The sequence below is a fragment of the Pipistrellus hanaki genome (assembly GCF_964339955.1).
Source record: "Pipistrellus hanaki genome assembly, chromosome: 2".
Lineage (NCBI taxonomy): Eukaryota > Metazoa > Chordata > Mammalia > Chiroptera > Vespertilionidae > Pipistrellus > Pipistrellus hanaki.
This window is the reverse complement of record NC_140504.1, coordinates 188382319-188401039: the sequence shown is the minus strand read 5'-3', so window position 1 is coordinate 188401039 and position 18721 is coordinate 188382319. Positions and strand designations below refer to the sequence as shown.

Here is an 18721-nt window from a genome sequence, read left to right as displayed (position 1 = left end):
GAGGAGGGGAGCCCTGGCTGGTTTGGCTCAGTGGATATAGTGCCAGCCTGTGGACTGAAAGGTCCCGGGTTCGATTCCGGCCAAGGGCATGTACCTTGGTAGTGAGCACATCCCCAGTGGGAGGTGTTCAGGAGGCAGCTGATCGATGTTTCTCTCTCATGGATGTTTCTAGCTCTCTATCTCTCTCCCTTCCTTTCTGTAAAAAATAAAATAAATAAATAAATAAATAAAACCTACAAAAAAGAAAAGAAAGAAAGAAAGAGGAGAGAGAGAGAGAGAGAAAGAGAGAGAGAGAGAGAGACCAACTAACCAGGGCAAGGGCAAAGTCTGTTTCTGACCCAGACAGGGAGACAGGGGTGGACAGCAGAGGGACACCAGATCTTCCCCCTTGAAGCTCCTAATCTGACGGAGGAAAGAGGAAGGATACTGTCCCTGTTTCCACGTTGTTTTCAGTGGGATGGAGCATCCTGCCCCATCACCGTGCTGGGCAACCTTGAACCAATGATTCAACCTCTCAGCATAGCTCCTTCTCATCATCAAGAAAAGGAGACTAATGCTAAGACCTGCCTTACAGTGTTATGAGAGTTAAAATGAATCCATATCGATGTTTAAAAGAACCGTTTCAGGCACATAGTAATTACTAAATAAATGGTGGCTATTTCTCTTATTACTGTTTCTGGGTGAGCTCCGATTCCGAAGAGAGAGACACAACCCTGCCCTCAGGTGGGGGTTAGGGCTTCCTGTCTGATGGAGGAGCAGCTTCTCACCCAATGTGTTAATCCCAGGCTGAAGGCCGGATGCAACCCCCACCCCAGGGACCTGCAGCCTGATGGAGGACTACAGCCTTGTGCCTGAGAACTCCCTGGCTATAAAACTCCGCTGACTTCAGAGCTGGCGGGTGGCCAGCGCTGGTGGCAGGGTTTTTTCCAAGGCCCTGCCTGTCTGTGGAGGTCAGCATCCGTGACAAATCGCATTTTGTGAGCTGCCTCAGTGTCTGTTCCCCACCTCAGGCCCTTCAAGTCCCAGAACGTTGGCTTCTTGGATGATTTGCTCATGAGCAAAGGGAAAAGGGGAACAAGTAACCCTTTGTGGATGTTTGGTCAGGACAAAACCCAAGCCGTAAGCCTTGCTTCCGAAAGGAGGCTGGGGAGGGAGACGGGAAGGCTGACCTGAGACACCGACGCCGAGAGCAGGAAAACGCAGCCTGTCTGGAAAGCCTTCCAGGGTAGCTCCACCCGCCCTCGAACTGGTCATCCACCTATTTATTCTGCATCCTCTCCCCGCGAAGGGACTTGGCCGGCTCTGTTTTATTTTGCAGTCCTCGATATCTTTAGTAAATGTTCTCAAGTGGCTTTGTTTAGGCCTGGCGTTCTCCTCATATGGCTCAGACGAGGAGCAGGGGCAGGGCCTTCTGGGCTGCGCGGAGCCTGCGAGGCGCCTGTAATTGCACCGTACGTACTCGTAACTCCCAGTGCTCCTCGCGCTCTTTGGAAAAGAAACAGCTCGAGTCTTGCACAAGGTTCCTTCGATAAGGAGAGGCTACAGGGCTTGGGTAGGCACGAGCAGCCAAGCACGCTGGCGTCTGAGAAAAACAGGAGTCGGGGGCCTTCTGGAACCAGTAGCCAGCGCTTGTGAATCATCTGCTCCCATGTTGACAGGACTCAGCTTCCCCTGGCTTTCACTCCCACTCCGATTCTTTCCTCTCCCTCAGGCCTTCTCACTCATCTCACATTTTATTTACTCATTCATTCGTTCAGGCCCGCAGGGGACCATTAAGGAGGTTGTTCACCGCACAAGGGTCTGCAGACAAAGTGGGCCCTGTGGTGAGGCCGCATCTGCTCAGAGGGGGTACCTTTTGCGAATATGAGCAGAGACAGACACTGTGTGGACTAGCGGTGGCCCTGCACTCATTCAATAACGAAAGCAAACCTGCCGAAACCGGTTTGGCTCAGTGGATAGAGTGTCGGCCTGGGGACTGAAGGGTCCCAGGTTCGATTCCAATCAAGGGCATGTACCTTGGTTGCGGGCACATCCCCGGTGGGGGAGTGTGCAGGAGGCAGCTGGTCGATGTTTCTTGTTTCTAGCTCTCTGTCCCTCTCCCTTCCTCTCTGTAGAAAATCAATAAAATATATTTAAAAATAATAATAATGATGAAAGCCCACCTCTATTTTGCATAGGGTTCCAATGCCTGTGTGGGTAAACAGGAGCTAGCATGGTAAAGCTATGTAATTGGGTGAGAATGTGGAGTAGGAAATTGCTATGGAGAGGGAGTGGGATGGAGGGAAGGAAAAAGGGAGATGATGTGGCGAAGAGGAGGAAGTGGGGGGAGGACATAGTTCTAAGCAGGAGGCAAAACTTCCCTTGGACAGCCCAGCCACTGTGGCTCAGTGGTTAAGCATTGACCCATGGACTAGGAGATCACGGTTTGATTCCCAGTCAGGGCACATGCCCTGGTTTCAGGCTGGATCCCCAGGAGGAGGCGGGCATGCAGGAGGCAGCCGATCAAGGATTCTCTCTCATCATTGATGCTTCTGTCCCTCTCTCCCCCTCCCTTCTTCTCTGAAATCAATAAGAACTTTTTTTTTTTTTAATTTCCCTTGGACACAGTCCATTTCTCCAGCCACATCCCTCCCCCAGCATGGTCTTTGCACACGCTGTTTCTCTTGAGTGCCTACTCTCTTCTAGAATCCAGATCAAACTGCATGGCATCAGAGAAGCCTCCCTGACCTCCCTGGCTGGATCATATCCCTGCTTTACTTTCCAACAACCCCCCACCCTTCTCTCTCTCTCTCTTATTTTGATAATAGCGATAATGGGAAGGTCATTTAACCTTAAGAGACATAACGAAGGCACAATTGTCTTGTTTCTCTCTTGGTCCCAACTATATCCCCTGTGAAGAAGACAAGGCCTGGCACGGAGTTGGCACTTGAGTGGATCATTTTACTTGAGTAAAAGAACAAGTTAAAGCAAGCATGTCACAAGGCAGAAATGTCCCCCTTCTGGTTTATACTTGGGGCAAAGGTACACTCCCTTCCTTGACCACCATTGAATCTCATTTTTTTTTTTAAAATATATTTTATTGATTTTGTACAGAGAGGAAGGGAGAGGGATAGAGAGTTAGAAACATCAATGAGAGAGAAACATCGATCAGCTGCCTCTTGCACACCCCCTACTGGGGATATGCCTGCAACCAAGGTACATGCCCTTGACCGGAATCGAACCCGGGACCTTTCAGTCCCCAAGCCGACGCTCTATCCATTGAGCCAAACCGGTTTTGGCTGAATCTCATTTTTTATCACGACCACAGCCGTGGGATTATAGACAAGTGAACGCATTTTATTACTTCCCTCATCAAACAAGGAAACTGAGGTCCAGGGGATGGAGTGGCCTCCCTAGTTCACACAGTCAGTGTGGGGTAGGGCCAGGATTCACGTGCGTGATGGTCTGCCTCCAGAACCCACTCCCAGTTCTGCTTCTCCCCCACCCTGCCTAGGGTTATGCTCAACCCTGCACAGGCAGAAGTCAGACTCTTTTGAAAATGGCTTTGGATGTGTCCCTCTGACCCCTGCTATCTCCACGCCATCCCTCCTCAATCACCTTCTTGCGAATCTCCTGCTGTAGATCCCAGGCCCAGGGGCTGGGTCCCTATCCTGTGCCTCATGGGTCACCTGCTCTCTGAGATGCTCCTTGGGAAAGGGATTCCCTGGTCCAGTGGTCTCCAAACCGCGGCTCACGAGCCACACGCGGCTCTTTGGCCCCTTGAGTGTGGCTCTTCCACAAAATACCATGGCCTGGGCGAGTCTATTTTGAAGAAGTGGCGTTAGAAGAAGTTTAAGTTTAAAAAATTTGGCTCTCCAAAGAAATTTCAATCGCTGTCCCGTTGATATTTGGCTCTGTTGACCAATGAGTTTGCCGACCACTGCCCTAGTCAAGTAGATTGGGGATTCCCGGCTCTTTCCCACACTTTGGCCATCTCAAGAAACACCAGCACAGGACAGTTTCTGAGCAGACCTCGAGTGCAGTCACCCATCCAGCTGTGGTGTTTTTATTGATTTTGAGAGAGAGAGGGAGAAGGATAGAGATATAAAAACATCAATAACAGAAAAACATTGTCCGGTTGTCTCCTGCATGACCCCCTCCTGGGGATCAAGCCCGAAATTGGGACATGTGCCTGGCCAGGAATTGAATCGGTAACCTCTTGGTTCATGGGTGGACACTCAGCCATTGAGCCACACCAGCCGGGCCCAGCTGTTAATGCAGCATTCCTCACCATACTCAAGATAGGGACCTCCCTTGTTTTTATGGGAAAACCTCGTCACATCTCACAAGATTACTGTTTCTCAGAACATGCTTTGCACATACTGCCGCAGAGCCAGCTCCCGAAAGACCTCAACCGTTTCTACAAGTTGAGTTTGTCACTCATGCTCCCCCACCCCCACGGCTGCCCTCCAGCCAGGCTGGAATGCTCATGGTCTCCACATACCCCCTCACATTCCTGCCCACACGCCCCTGCTTCAGCCATAGAGGACTTCTGTGCAGGACCTGTAATTGGAGCTCCAAAAATGTTCATTTCCCTTCCTTTGTCATCGAACACATGTGCATTGTACCCCATGTGATCCGCATATGCATATGACTTCATGTTTTGCTTTTTCCTGCTTGACATTCTTTCCATTAACGCCGTGCTATGTGTCAGTAAAGAGCAGGGCCACTTGAAAATGGTCCTGTGGATCAGTGCCAGTCCTCAAACTGTTTAGTGCCAGTCTGAGATGAGATAAGAAGCTTGTTCAGAGTGGAAACCAACCGTATCAGTAAGCACTCTGTTTAGCTTAAGCTGACACTTTTTTCCCCTTGCAATATTTGGTCCATTGGGAAAGCAGCACCTAGACACATTCTGGTACAAGCTCCTTTTCTTCTTTTTTTAAAAAAAAAAACATATTTTTACTGATTTCAGAGAGGAAGGGAGAGGGAGAGTGAGCGAAACATCAATGATGGGAATCACTGATGGGCTGCCTCCTGCCCGCCCCACTGGGCATCGAGCCCGCTACACGGGCTTGTGCCCTGACTGGGAATCGAATTGTGACCTCCTGCTTCACAGCTCGGTGGTCAACCACTGAGCCACGATACAAGCTCTTTATTTCAGCTGGTAACCATTAGCAGTTTCTGGGCCATCTATTTTGAACAGCACTCATCTTGAATTTGCACAAAGTACTTGTAATAATTATTTGGTGTTGTGCCTTATCGACATACTGTTGTTTATGAACTCTATCTTATTGTTGGATGGCCATTTCCAGGTCATTGTGGTTTAGACAGCATTGCTATGACCAGGTATGCATGCATCCACGTGTTTACTTTCCCTGACCTTCAAATCTGAGGTCAGGGAGGTGAAGTGACCTTGGTAGAGTCACGAGTGGCAGAGGCACCCCTTCCGCCCAGACCTCCTGACCTTGGCGCCTGGTTCCTCCAGCCTGACCGCCTCCCTACCAGGCTAACTTTCCATTCCTTTCATGCTTTTCTTTACTAAGCTGGGAACCTCAGGCAGTGTTTCCACAATTGTCTTTCGGAGCCGGAGAGAAATCCTTTTGGAATGTCCTGTGCCTTCTCCCTCCGGCTTTGTTCAATTGTTCACAAGAAATTCCTGCCTTGCTGGGAGGAGCTTAGGAAGCAGTAAAGAAAGTTTGCCAAAAATGGTGCTACCAGCTCAGGCACAGCACATGTCCGAGGCTCTTTCCTTTTTCCTGTGAATTCAACTTAAAAGAGGGCAGTGTGGATGCAATTGAGGGCGAGGGTGTGCCCCATTCCTAGTATTATGTTTCTTATGGGGAGCGAGCATGGCAGTCGTGTAGGCAGAGAAGACAGTAAGGGATAAAATGGGCCTCAGGAATGGATGGGGGGGTGGGGGTAGGGGGTATGGGCAGAGACGGGGCCCTAGGCTAAGGTTCTGGTTAAGAAAGATTAGGGTGGAGTATAGGGTCGGGAATAGGATGAGTGTGTCTCTCAAACACGCACCTTAGTCATACAAAAAGCTTCATTTCATTTCTAGGATCTTAGAATAGTGTGATCAAATTATCTGTTTGAAAGGAACATTACATTGCTTTAAATGCACAAAAATAATTCTGATATCATACACTTATACTCAGTGTTACCGAATGATGCAGGGACCAGTGTTGGGCAACTGAGACAACAGGTGACCTTTGAGGAAGTTTCTCCCTTTGCTTACTATTTCCTGTAAGAGCCTGTTGTACCAGGTTAGCCCGGCACTGTTCAGAAGGCTGGTGTTGGGGGCAGCCCAAACCGCTGGACTTCAATACAATCCTAGCTTTGTCTACGGTAATTTATTGCATGTTTTAGATGCTAAGATTTACCCCTCTTTCTTTTAAAATCCATTCAATAGCCGAAACCGGTTTGGCTCAGTGGATAGAACGTCAGTCTGTGGACTGAAAGGTCTCAGGTTCGATTCCGGTCAAGGGCATGAACATTGGTTGCGGGCACATCTCCAGTGGGGGAGCAGCTGGTCAATGTTTCTCTCTCATCGATGTTTCTAGCTCTCTATCCCTCTCCCTTCCTCTTTGTAAAATGTCAATAAAATATATATGTTTTTAATGGCAACTTTTATGTTGTTTAAAAATAAAAAAATAAATAAAATCAATTCAATAAATACTAAGAAAAAAAAAAACCCATTGGTTTGAGTAGAAAGGGCATTGGCTGATGGTCAGAGGCCTGGGTTGGAATCCCGGCTCTGCTACTTTTCAGCTGCAGGAGCTTGGGCATGTTACTTTCTCTCTCTGAGCCTCAGCTTCCCCCTCTGCAAAATGGGGCACTAACACCGAGCCTCACAGGGAGCTGAGGGCCGAGAGCCTAGGTTTCAGAGCCTATGTTTCAGCATGCCTGGCACTTAGCATGGGTGCTTGCTGAATAACGAAGGACTTCCCCTGGCCACACTCTGCTGTGGGGACACCGAGGCCATTCTGTACACAAGATGGACAGCACAGTAGGCCGTGACATTGTTCTGCAGCCTGCCTGCTGCTTCCTGTTTACACGGACCTTGCAGATGCATGGTCTGAATGGTGGATACAGGCACTTCCGGTGGCCTCCACATGGCCACAGGAGGCAGAGGGCCTTCTCTAACTAAGAGCCTTATTTTCTCTGGACTTGGGCTGAGTGACAGGTGGAAGGGATTTGTGAGTCATGGGTATATATCCTGAGACGTTTGAGCCAGCCACAGAGATCCTGTCCCTTTAGGGTACAATTGTATCCCCAACCAATGGTCAAATTTTATTTGAGCACCTACTATGCACTGGGCTCTGTAATGACATCTACCATTCATTGGGCACCCACAGTACGCATTTGTGGAGCACCTTCTATTTCCAAGATGTTGTCATCCTAAAGATAATTATTATTGAGCACCTACTCTGCACAACCATTTTTTAAATTAATTTCTTTATTGATTAAGGTATCACATATTTGTCCTCAACACCCCCATTCCAATCCCCTAACCCCCACAACCATTTTTTGAAGAGCTGCTGTGTTCTATGCACTGTAACCATCTTTAGCACATCATTTATACCTGATCTCTCTTTGCCTCCATTTTCTCATCTGTACAATAGGGGCAATAGCTGGGACCAGTTTGGCTCAGTGGATAGAGCATCAGCCTGTGGACTGAAGGGTCCCGGGTTCGATTCCGGTCAAGGGCATGTACCTTGGTTGCGGGCACATCCCCAGTAGGGGGTGTGCAAGAGGCAGCTAATTGATGATTCTCTCTCATCGATGTTCCTAACTCTCTCTCTCCTCTCCCTTCCCCCTCTCTAAAATCAACCAATAAATAAAGTGTTTAAGATTTAAAAAAAAAAATAGTACCCTGATTCCTAAACTCAATCTGGCCCCTCAAAGCCATCTTTGAGGGGCCAGAGAGAGAGAGAGAGAGAAAGGAAGAGAGAGAGAGAGAGAGAGAGAGAGAGAGAGAGAGAGAGAGAGGAGAAAGACATTGATTTGTTGTTCCACTTGTTTATGCATTTATTGGCTGTTTCTTGTATATACCCTGATGGGGATTGAACCTGCAACCTTAGAGTATTGGGATGACATTCTAACCAACTAAGCTACCCAACCAGGGCTTCAGGACACTCTTGAACTATCTCCTGAGCTGGGCCAACATGGATTCTAACAAGCTACATTCCTGTGACTGTTTACCTGGGGAATAAGTCACTGGAGGGCTAAGGACTCTCTCAGACAAAGGCCAAAGTCTTCTTCCTGGGAAGGTAAGAGAAGCCAGAGACAAAGAAGCTGCTGAGCTTTGAACCCAGGAAGGATCACCCTTGTCCTTCAGAGACGGAATAGAAGCGGGGGTGAAGTCAATGGGCTGGGGGTTCAGTGCCCACTTCCTTCTTCCTATCCTAGGACCACCTCACCAATCTCATGGTAGTTATTCAGGTTTGCTGCCTTCTCTGCTTGGCCATAAGGATAGGCCACCTCCTCCAAGAGCCATGGAACCTTGTAGACCTTCAGGTTATTTCAAGGTCAATCTCATTCCATACTCTATGATTTCCCTCATTTTTCCAAGGAGAGTTCCAGCAAGAAGGATCTGGCTGGGTCGGAAGTTCAGAGCCACATAGAAATGGGTCCTGAGACTTAGACTTGAGTTCGGGTGAGGTATGGTCTCAATTCTCAGCTCAGAAAGCTCTAGGCCTCTGATGGGACCAGGAGAAATGCAAAAATATGAGTCCAGGCACCCTTAGAGATCATCAAAGCTACCCCATTCATGTTACAGAAGAGGAAACAGAGGGGAAAGGATGAGACCAAGGTCTCTTCTCTGGGCAGGTGAGTGGCAGAACTAGGTTGGAATCCCAGGCTCCAGAGTTCCTCACCAGCAGGATGGTAGATACCTGAGTGCTTTGTAGGGCCTGTTGAGTCTGAAAGTTCAGAGCCTTCAGTGGCCCAGGGAACAGCAAGAAATGTGGGACTACCTCTTCTGACCCTCCAACCCTCACTTGACTTGAACAGAACCATTCTTTTTTTTTTTTAATTATTATTAATATATTGTTTTGTTTTGTTTTTACAGAGAGGAAGGGAGAGGTATAGAGAGAAACATCTATCAGCCACCTCTTGCACACCTCCAGCTGGGGATGTGCCCACAACCAAAGTACATGCTCTTGACCGGAATCGAACCCGGGACCCTTCAGTCCACAGGCTAATGCTCTATCCACTGAGCCAAACCAGTCAGGGCGAACAGAACCATTCTTTTCAGAGATTTCCCAAGAAGGGCCATCCTTCCACTTCCCACTAACTCAGGTTGCCTGTTCCAACACGTCTCACACTGGGCATTGTAAACTTTTCTCTGCATCCAAAACCTCGTCACCAAAACCACATCTTTAAAAGCATAAATATATATGAAACACTTGGAACAACAACAACAACAACAAAAACACCACTTAGAACAGTGCCTATAAGGGCTCTACAGGGTTTGCTATCATCATCATCATCATCATCATCATCATCACTTCTACCTTTCTGCTCACATGGGCTGTGCTAAAGTTAATAATCCTGGAAAAAGAAGAGTTTGGTTGGGTATAAATAATCTATTTCTTCACAAGCAGGAACCGAGGGTCAGGGAAGCTGAGGACCTCCCCAGTGAACCATGCAAGATAAAAACCAGAGGTTCCTGTGAGCTTCACACTCAGCCAACAAGTATTTTTGTTCATCTCACAGAGCCTTATGACTTTTTTTTAAAGTATGTTTTAATTGATTTTTAGAGAAAGAAGAAGGGAATGGGGTAGAGAAATAGAAAAATGATGATGAAGAAGAAACATCGTTGATTGGCTGCCTCCTTGCACATCCCACACTGGGGATCAAGTCCTACAACCTTGGGCATGTTCCCTGACCGGGAATCAAACCATGACCTCCTGGCGCAGGGATAGACACTCAACCATGAGCCACACCAGCTGGACTGACATTTTTTTAATTTGTTGCTAACATATTAAACTCAGATTCCTGGCTTTTCTTGAAAAGGCAACAACCCATTTGAGAATGGGTTTAGACCAGGTATTCCCTCTCCACTCAGATATAGTCTCTAACACCCAGCCAAATTCACTCATTAACTTTTTAAAATACTTTTTAATATATATATATTAAAATATATATATATTAAAATATATATATATAAAAATATATATAAATATAAATATAAATATTATTACTTTTTTACAGAGAGGAAAAGACAGGGACAGAGAGTTAGAAACATCGATGAGAGAGAGTCATCTGCCTCTTGCACTACCCCCCCCCCCCCCACTGGGGTTGTGCCTGCAACCAAGGTACATGCCCTTGACTGGAATCAAACCAGGGACCTTTCAGTCCACAGGCTGACACTATCCACTGAGCTAAACCAGTTTCAGCTAAATACTTTTTTATTGATTTCAGAGAGAGAATGAGAAATGAGAAAAGGGGAGAGAGATAAAAATATCAATTATGGCCCTAGTTGGTTTGGCTCAGTGGCTAGAGCATCAGCCTGTGGACTGAAGGTTCCCAGGTTTGATTTCAATCAAGGGCAAATGCCCGGGTTGTGGCTTGATCCTCAGTAGAGAGCATCCAGGAGGCAGCCAATCAATGATTCTTTCTCATCATTGATGTTTCTATCTCTCTCTCTTCCCTTCCTCTCTGAAATCAATAAAAATCTATTTTAAAGAAAGAAAAGAAATATCAATGACTCGCTAGCCAGTTTAGCTCAGTGGATAGAGTGTCAGCCTGCAGACTGAAAGGTCCTGGGTCCCAGCCCGAGCTCTGGTCAGGGCATGTGCAGGAAGCAACTAATTGGCATGTTTCTCTCACATTGATATTTCCCTCTGCCTTTCCCTCTCTCTTCCGTGCCCTTTATTTATTTTTTTAAAATATATTTTATTGATTTTTTTTACAGAGAGAAAGGGAGAGAGATAGAGAGCCAGAAACATTGATGAGAGAGAAACATCAATCAGCTGCCTCCTGCACATCTCCCATAGGGGATGTGCCCGCAACCAAGGTACGGATGTGCCCCTGACCGGAATGGAACCTGGGACCCTTCAGTCTGCAGGCCGATGCTCTATCCACTGAGCCAAACCGGTTTCTGCTCTTCCAGGATCTTTAAAAATCAATGGGAAAATATTCTCAGGTGAGGATTAAGAAAAAAAAGGAAGAAGAAGAAGAAGAAGAAGAAGAAGAAGAAGAAGAAGAAGAAGAAGAAGAAGAAAGAAAGAAAGAAACATCCATGATGACAGAGAACCATTAATGGGTTATGGATCCATGCTCAACCACTAAGCCACACCAGCTGGGCTCACCCATTAACTTTTTTTTTTTTAATATATATTTTATTGATTTTTTTTACAGAGAGAAAGAGAGAGGGATAGAGAGTTAGAAACATCGATGAGAGAATCATCGATCAGCTGCCTCCTGCACACCCCCTACTGGGGATAAGCCCGTAACCAACGTACATGCCCTTGGAATCGAACCTGGGACCTTTCAGTCCACAGGCCGATGCTCTATCCACTGAGCCAAACCGGTTTCAGCTCACCCATTAACTTTTAACTGCCCGCCCCGAAAGTCCTCGAATTTATAATCCCCAATCTAAATGGCCATTCCCCTCAATGGAGCCTTGGAAGGAGCATTTTGCCAGAGACAATTTATTTTTCACAACAGCAGACTGATGGACGTGTGTCCATTCATGGTTGGTAGTCAATGTTACCACCAGTTACCGGGTTTAGAGGTGGGTTCAAGAGGGGCATTCCAACACGAGCGGAGTTCATCCCAGAACTTGGGCAGGCGACCTAAAGAAAAGATCTTGTTGCCAAACAAAGGGAGCTCAGGCAACTTTATCTCTTGTCTCTGTGGCTGCGTCGGAGGGGGGTTCTGGCTACGAAACGGATGTGAGCAGCTTGTGTTGACGGCACCATCCACAGATCGCAAAGCATTGACACCCTTGGTGGTTGGCACCCTGGTGGTGCTGGGTTTGGAGTAACTGCAGGGAGAGGAGTGGTCTTGGTGATCCAGGTAGGAGCTGGCAGCCTGTTCTAGGTAGTTGACTGCGAGTCTTGGCAGGTTCAGTGATTGGGAGCAGCTGATGGATCTGTCAAGGTAGTTGATGCCTCTGATGAGTTGGTCCAGAAAGGAGGGACTGGAGTGGTCTGAGGGACCATCTGTGCAGAGCAGACAGTGGGGGCTGTCACGGTAACAGGGCTTTCTGGCTATCTTGGGGCGGTTCCTCGGGTAGCCCGTCTCTACGAACTTGGAGGAGGATGGCTGGCCCGTGCCGATTCTCCTCATTGGAAGTGGAGGGGAGCTGGGGCTGTCGGACTGTTCCGAAGAGTTGTTGCGGCTGCTGAACTCCCAGGCCCTTGGGGTACGAGGACGTTTGAGGCTGATAGGCCTTGTCTCAGGGCTTTGGAAACAGCCTGGAGTCGGGATTCGAAAGGTCACATTCTTGGGATGGTTCAAGTGGCTGTGAGTGTTGGGAAGTCTCACCTGGCGCCCAGACATTGGCCTGCTAGGAGTGTAAAGCTTCGTGCCACTGAACTGCTGTGAGCTCCCCTGGAAGGTGGTTACCTGGGGTCTGGTGAGGAGAGTTAGGTCAGCTTTCCTCAGCTCCCTGCCACCTCCCTCCTGGATTTCTCTCCAGGTTTTCCATCAGCCTCCACAGAGCCAACACCCGACCCTCTCCTTCTCCCCATCTTCCTCCTAGGCCCAGGGATTTTCAAACTGAAAAACAGACACCCCAGGATTCAGAAAGCACAGAGAAGGGCAAAAGGGACCATCTGTGCAGAGCAGACAGTGGGGGCTGTCACGGTAATAGGGCTTTCTGAAGGTAGGAAGGCAAGATTCTGGAAATGAAGGAGCCAGAAGACCCCTAGAAAGAGTGGTCTCAGCCCACATTCTGAAATTCCTATTTGCCCTTTAACCCACAGAGGCCCAGCACTGAATCTCTAATGGTGAATTTCTAATGGTGAAATAAAGCACTGAGACAGGCTTTCTTACGAGACAATGTCAACTTGCTAATCAACAACGACACAATGTACTCTGATACGAAAAAAATGTGTCTTAGAAGCAATGCAGTCCTAGACGCACTATCTCTGAGCCCGGATCTTTGCTTGTGTCTTGCATGGAATTCTTTCTGCAAACCAAGGTGGTAGTTGCTATTCTTTTCCTAGATGACTAATGAGGAAACTGAGGCTCAGAGAGATGACGTGACTCCAGATAACACAGCTTGTTAGGGGCGGGGCCAAGGTACTCTCTTAGGTGTGTCGGATGACCCCAGAAAGACAACGCTATGTTGTCAAGGTGACTTTGGCCTCCTTCCCAGTCTACTTAGGAAGAAGTCTCACCACACCTGCTCTGCCTGCCTGGATGGGGGCGTGAAGGGGAGAACCAGATGCAGAGGGGCACTTGCTACCCATAACTAAGAATGGAGCTGCATTTGAACCCCAAATGGTGGGGGGCAGGTGGCGTGACAAACCCACTAACGAGGTTGGACTTGTGAAATCAGAACCTTCCAGGATATTCGGCCTTGGTACTCTCTAACAATAGAGATCTTTTCATCCACCCCACAAAGAAGGGGGTGAGTCTTGGGACACCTACTTCTCCTGCTTCAAATGTAGGCACTTCACAGGGACTAAGCCCTGACCAGGCCAAAGAGATGCCCCGTCCATTTAACCCCCACTCCTGTTCCTGAGCCTGTCTGGGCCCGGCCAAAGGCAGTAGCGTCTTCCTGTCCCTGTCCCCATTGTCGTTGAGTTCTCCAGTACTCCCCCCACCAGAAGGAAGGCTCTCATTTCTCTCCCCGAGTAATGTCAGCTTGAGGCAAATTTTCCACTTCTGCCTAGTAAGGACAGAGCTGTATGTGAACCTGTCCCACCCAGAAAACAGCTGCCAGCGCCTCTCCCAGCCCATCGCCCATCAGCTGCCCTTGTCCTTTGGGTCTGAGTCAAGTGGGATGTCCAGACCTGCCTCTGCCCTTTCTGGTCCAACCCCACCCCCATTTCCTCTTCTGAGAAAATAGGAGGTAACTGAGGGCTGACCCCCACAGGGCCCCACCCTTCCCTGGCTGGCTGGCTGGGCCCCATCTGCCAAAAGGCCCCCTCCCACTCTCACTGTGTGTTTAGGAGGTAGGTGACGTGGCCCTCTTCTTGGTGTCTACTGAGGTTCCCCTCACATAGACTGCTGGCCATGTCATAGAATCACGGAATCCTAGCGCCGGGAGGGGCCTCCTGGGGTCATCCTGGTCAGGCCCCTGCCTCAAGGCCAGTGCCACTTTAAGCCTCCCAAGGCAGATGGACCCTATTTTTAAGCGGGGCTGCGATGGACGTTTTCCAGCATCCCTTGTTGTTTTTCTAAGTGTTTAATTGTGCTGAGAGACAGGAAGTTCTGTGCCGGGTCTACTGTAACTCCCATGGGCTGGGGTCAGCATCAATGACTTCTCTTTTCTCATCGGGTCAGTAAACATGTCTCCAGAGGCACTGGAGTGTTACCCCTTGGAATGACCCATCCCTGGGCATAACAGCACCTTCTTTCCTCCCTTCTCACCTCTTCCTCATACCCTCAGCAGCCTGGTGTTGAGTACCTGGTCCTCAGGGGCCGCCCAGTACATGTTCACTGAAAACACAAGCAAAACCCCCTTTTGAGTTCTTACCGTATTTGCCAAAGAAACCCTCCCTCCAACATTTCCTTCCCTAAATATTGAAAATACAGGTTTACTTTTTATTTGTAAAGATTTCCAGTTACTGGAAACTTCTAAGACAATAACTCCCATATAGTTTCTATCCAAATCCACTCATTATTTTTTCATCTATTAATCATTAACACTTTTGCAATATTTGTCACTACACATCCCCCCAATTAATTATTATTTTTTTTAAGTATATTTTATTGATTTTTTTACACAGAGAGGAAGGGAGAGGGACAGAGAGCTAGAAAATCGATGAGAGAGAAACATCGACCAGCTGCCTCCCGCACTCCCTCTCCCACCGGGAATGTGCCCGCAACCAATGTACATGCCCTTGACCAGAATCAAACCTGGTCCGCAGACTGACGCTCTATCCACTGAGCCAAACCGGTTTCAGCTAATTATTATTTTAAGAGTAAGTTGCAGACAACAATACCTTTACCCTTGAGTACTTCAGCATGTGTCCCCTACACACACGCTGGGAGGAGAATCTTTCCTTACATGTCCATGCTACGATGACAATCACAGGACATCCAATGTTGATACAGTTCTAGTATCCAATATGCAGTCTGTATTCAAATCCCCCGTCTTGTCCCTCTGATGCTCTTCATGGCAACTCTCCCTCCAGCATTTCATCCAGGGTCCGAATCAGGACCCGGCATTGCCCTTAGCTCTCAGGTCTCTGGTTCCCTTTAACCGGGAAGTCCCTCGGTCTTCCTGTGTGTCTTATGACATTGGCATTTTTGAAGAGTACTGGCGATTTGGGTTTATCGGATGTATTCTAATGAAAAGATTCAAGATTATAAAGCACTTTTACACAGAAAGCTCTGCCTACGGCCTCCCAGCCACAATCACTGAGACAGAAGGGCTTTTTGCATGGGGGTGGGAGGTGGGGGTGGGGTAATAGGGTAATAGTCACCGAAACAGGGAGCTGAAAGGAAGGATCAGCGCCCCTACCTTTCCCCCCAAGGATGAAGAGGTCCACTGGAGGACTCAGGGAACCAGGGAAGTGGGGTCAGCTGTTGCTCTGTGGGGCCTCGGCCAGGCCTGGTTCTGCTCTGGGCTGGGGGCTGGGCCTGTGCCGTGTTTGTCCTGACGGCACCCAGGCATCGAGATCACTGGCCATTTCTGGCCTGGGCACTGAGAGCCTCTGGAAATAGCTCCGGGACGATTATTTCAGGAGGAATGTGCAGTCCCCCATCCTCCCAGAAAGCCAGGCTGTGTCCCGAAGGTGAGGAATGTCCCTCTACGGCCTCTCCAACGCCAAGGGATCGCTGGGACTTCGGGGGGCCACAGAGGCCCTCAGAGACAGAAGGGACCGGGAGCCCTGAGTGGGGCGGTTGTTCTGTCCTTCGATGCTGGGTTCTCTGGACCCCGCCTAGGGTCAGGGCAGCCGTCTGACTCCAAGCACGGGGGCACTTGAGGGGGAGGCTACGGGGAAGCAGCCCGCCCCGGCTCTTTCCCAGGCCCGTCCCCAAGAAGCTGATGCTGTGCCAGAGAACCTGACATTGTCGGGACCAGGACCTTCACATCCACCCTCTCCCTTAATCCTCATGGCACCCTAAGGCGGGGACTTTGTTTTCCCGGTGAGGTCATCGAGATTGCAAGAGGGTCCCCTGGGTATGGTAGCTCAGTCGATTGGGCGTTGTCCTGTACACTGAAAGGTCATCAGTTTGATTCCCAGTCGGGGCACATGCCTGGTGGTGGGTTCGATCCTCAGTGAGGTGTGCGCAGGAGGCCGCAGATCAATGTTTTGCTCTCACCTTGATGTTTCCCTCCTTTTCCGCCCGCTCCTTTCTCTCTAAAAATCAAAGGGGACCAAAACCGGTTTGGCTCAGTGGATAGAGTGTCAGCCTGTGGACTAAAACATCCCAGGTGCAATTCCGGTCAAGGGCATGTACCTTGGTTGCGGGCACAATCCCAGTAGGGGGTGTGCAAGAGGCAGCTGGTCGATGTTTCTCTCTCATCGATGTTTCTATCTCTCTCTCTTCCTCTCTGTAAAAAAATCAATAAAATATATCTTAAAAAATAAATAAATAAAAATAAATAAATAAAAATCAAAGGGGAAAAAAAAAAAAAAAAAAAAAAGATTCCCCGAGGGTGACAGATTTACCCAAGCTCAGCCTGTGATCAGAATTGGAACCTGGTTTTCTGGGTTCTCCGGGCTTAAGCACTAATTGGGGGAGAACATGGGCCACCTCCTCACGTAATGAAAACTCAAACTGAGCAGCGCTGGGAGGGGTCCAGCTGTGGCCCTGCCCCCCACCAAGCATGCCCCTGTCCCCCACCGTCCAGCCAACCCCAGCTGCTTCTCCTCCCCTAGCACTGCACGGAAGGATCCTGAGTGGCTGGGGGCCCCTCCCTGCACAGTCTCCAGCCTCAGTGGTCCCCACCTTTGCCCCCTGGGGCGACTTCCAACCTTGGCTCCTTCGCTCCTTGGCCAAACCAACTACAAATCGTGCGTGGGCCTTTCCCCCTCCCGCTCACTCGCTCTCACCTTACTCCTCTTCCTGAAGTCCTACCCACATCCTTGTCTCCTCCTGTGCCCCACCAAGACCATCAGGAACCCTTTGCCCACCTCAGGCTCAAGGCGTTCAAGGGCATCTCCCTCCCTGGAGGCTCCAGAACGGCGGGAACAGCCCCCCTTCTCCGAAGACCTCAGGCCCCTGCCCCCTGGCCGCACATGCTGCCTATAAACTCCCCCACATGCCACCAGCTGTTTTCCCCTCTCCCGGGGCCTGATAGGGTGGGAGGAGTGTTCACTTGAGCTTTCAGCCAAAATGCTCTTGAAATCATCACAGATAAGGAGCAAGCCCAGTTCCGTCCAGGGGACAGCCAGAGCCAAGAGCGATGACATTTTGTCTGTCCCCACCCCCCCGCTGGGGCTGGGAGACAGCTGTGCCCAGCCTGGGGCGACTACCGGCAGAGTGACTCACCTGAGCCCTTCCCTGGAGCGGGGCCAGCATGCCTGCAGGGCTGCAAATCTTCCTTAGGCTTGGTTGTGGCTTCCCCTTCCACCCATAGAAGCACCATGAATGAGTCACCCGCTCCCATCCCCGAATGCCCTCCAGGACAGGGCCCTCCGCTCCTCGCCAGCTGCCAAAATAGCGCTTCCCCAGGCCTGTGGGAGGCACAAGCCGGGGCAGATCTGAGCTCAGAGCAGTGGGGCAGGTGTGGCTTGGCAGGTGCCCCAGCCAGTGAGAGCTTTCTTCCTGCCAAGCCACCCCAGGGCTTTTGGGGTGCAGCAGCCAGTGCGGGCAGGGACAGAGCTCCCATCTTCACGGGGTCTGGGAAATTCCCTCGGAGGGGTGGCATGGGGATGAGGAGGATCACCCATAGGCTCCTGTGAGACCTTGCTGAGAGAAGGTGTGTGCAATGGGAGAGCATGTCGCTGGCTTGTGCTGTGACCTTGGTTCGCTGAACTCCAGACCTCCATCCCCTGTTTGTAAAATGGGGGTAAGGAGGGTGTCCAGTGCCCACTGTTCACCTGACTCCTTGCAATAATGGCTCATGTTATGAAACCCCCCTCCCACGGCGGAGCCACAGGGGTGTGCTGAGGCAGTTCCCGCTGGCTGGCAGCAGCCCATGGCTAGATATCCTGGCACTGGGTCAGAGGTCGGCAAACTGCGGCTCGCGAACTACATGCGGCTCTTTGGCCCCTTGAGTGTAGCTCTCCCACAAAATACCACGGCCTGGGCGAGTCTATGTTGAAGAAGTGGCGTGAGAAGAAGTTTAAGTTTAAAAAATTTGGCTCTCCAAAGAAATTTCCATCGTTGTCCTGTTGCTATTTGGCTCTGTTGACCAATGAGTTTGCCGATCACCGGATTGGGGGAAGTGCTTGTTAAGCCGTTGGCAGGGGGGATATTGGCAAAGGGGACCCATGAGAGGGGGGTTGTTTTGTTTTGTTTTCTGTTTGAGACCCAGCTCACCAGCAGACGGCTGCAGCTGTGTGGCTATGGCCAAATGACTTACCCCTTCTGAATGCTTGTTTCCTTATCCATAAAACTGTAATGGCTATGACAAGCGGTTCCGTGGAAAGTCAGCTTCCAG

The 18721-nt window shown here is 49.6% G+C and overlaps 1 protein-coding gene across 1 annotated transcript; it reads right to left on the bottom strand.

Annotated features, from left to right (window-relative positions):
- Positions 1-11633: 11633 nt before the first annotated feature.
- Positions 11634-17372, bottom strand: LOC311617980 (uncharacterized protein). The gene is made up of 5 exons (XM_084875120.1): positions 17250-17372; positions 16369-16472; positions 15108-15452; positions 14533-14601; positions 11634-12565 (listed from the first exon to the last, which is right to left on the bottom strand). Exons 4-5 carry the CDS (start codon positions 14541-14543, stop codon positions 11698-11700), a joined length of 879 nt encoding a protein of 292 aa, XP_084731246.1. The 5' UTR covers positions 14544-14601; positions 15108-15452; positions 16369-16472; positions 17250-17372; the 3' UTR covers positions 11634-11697.
- Between the last annotated feature and the right edge of the window lie 1349 nt (positions 17373-18721).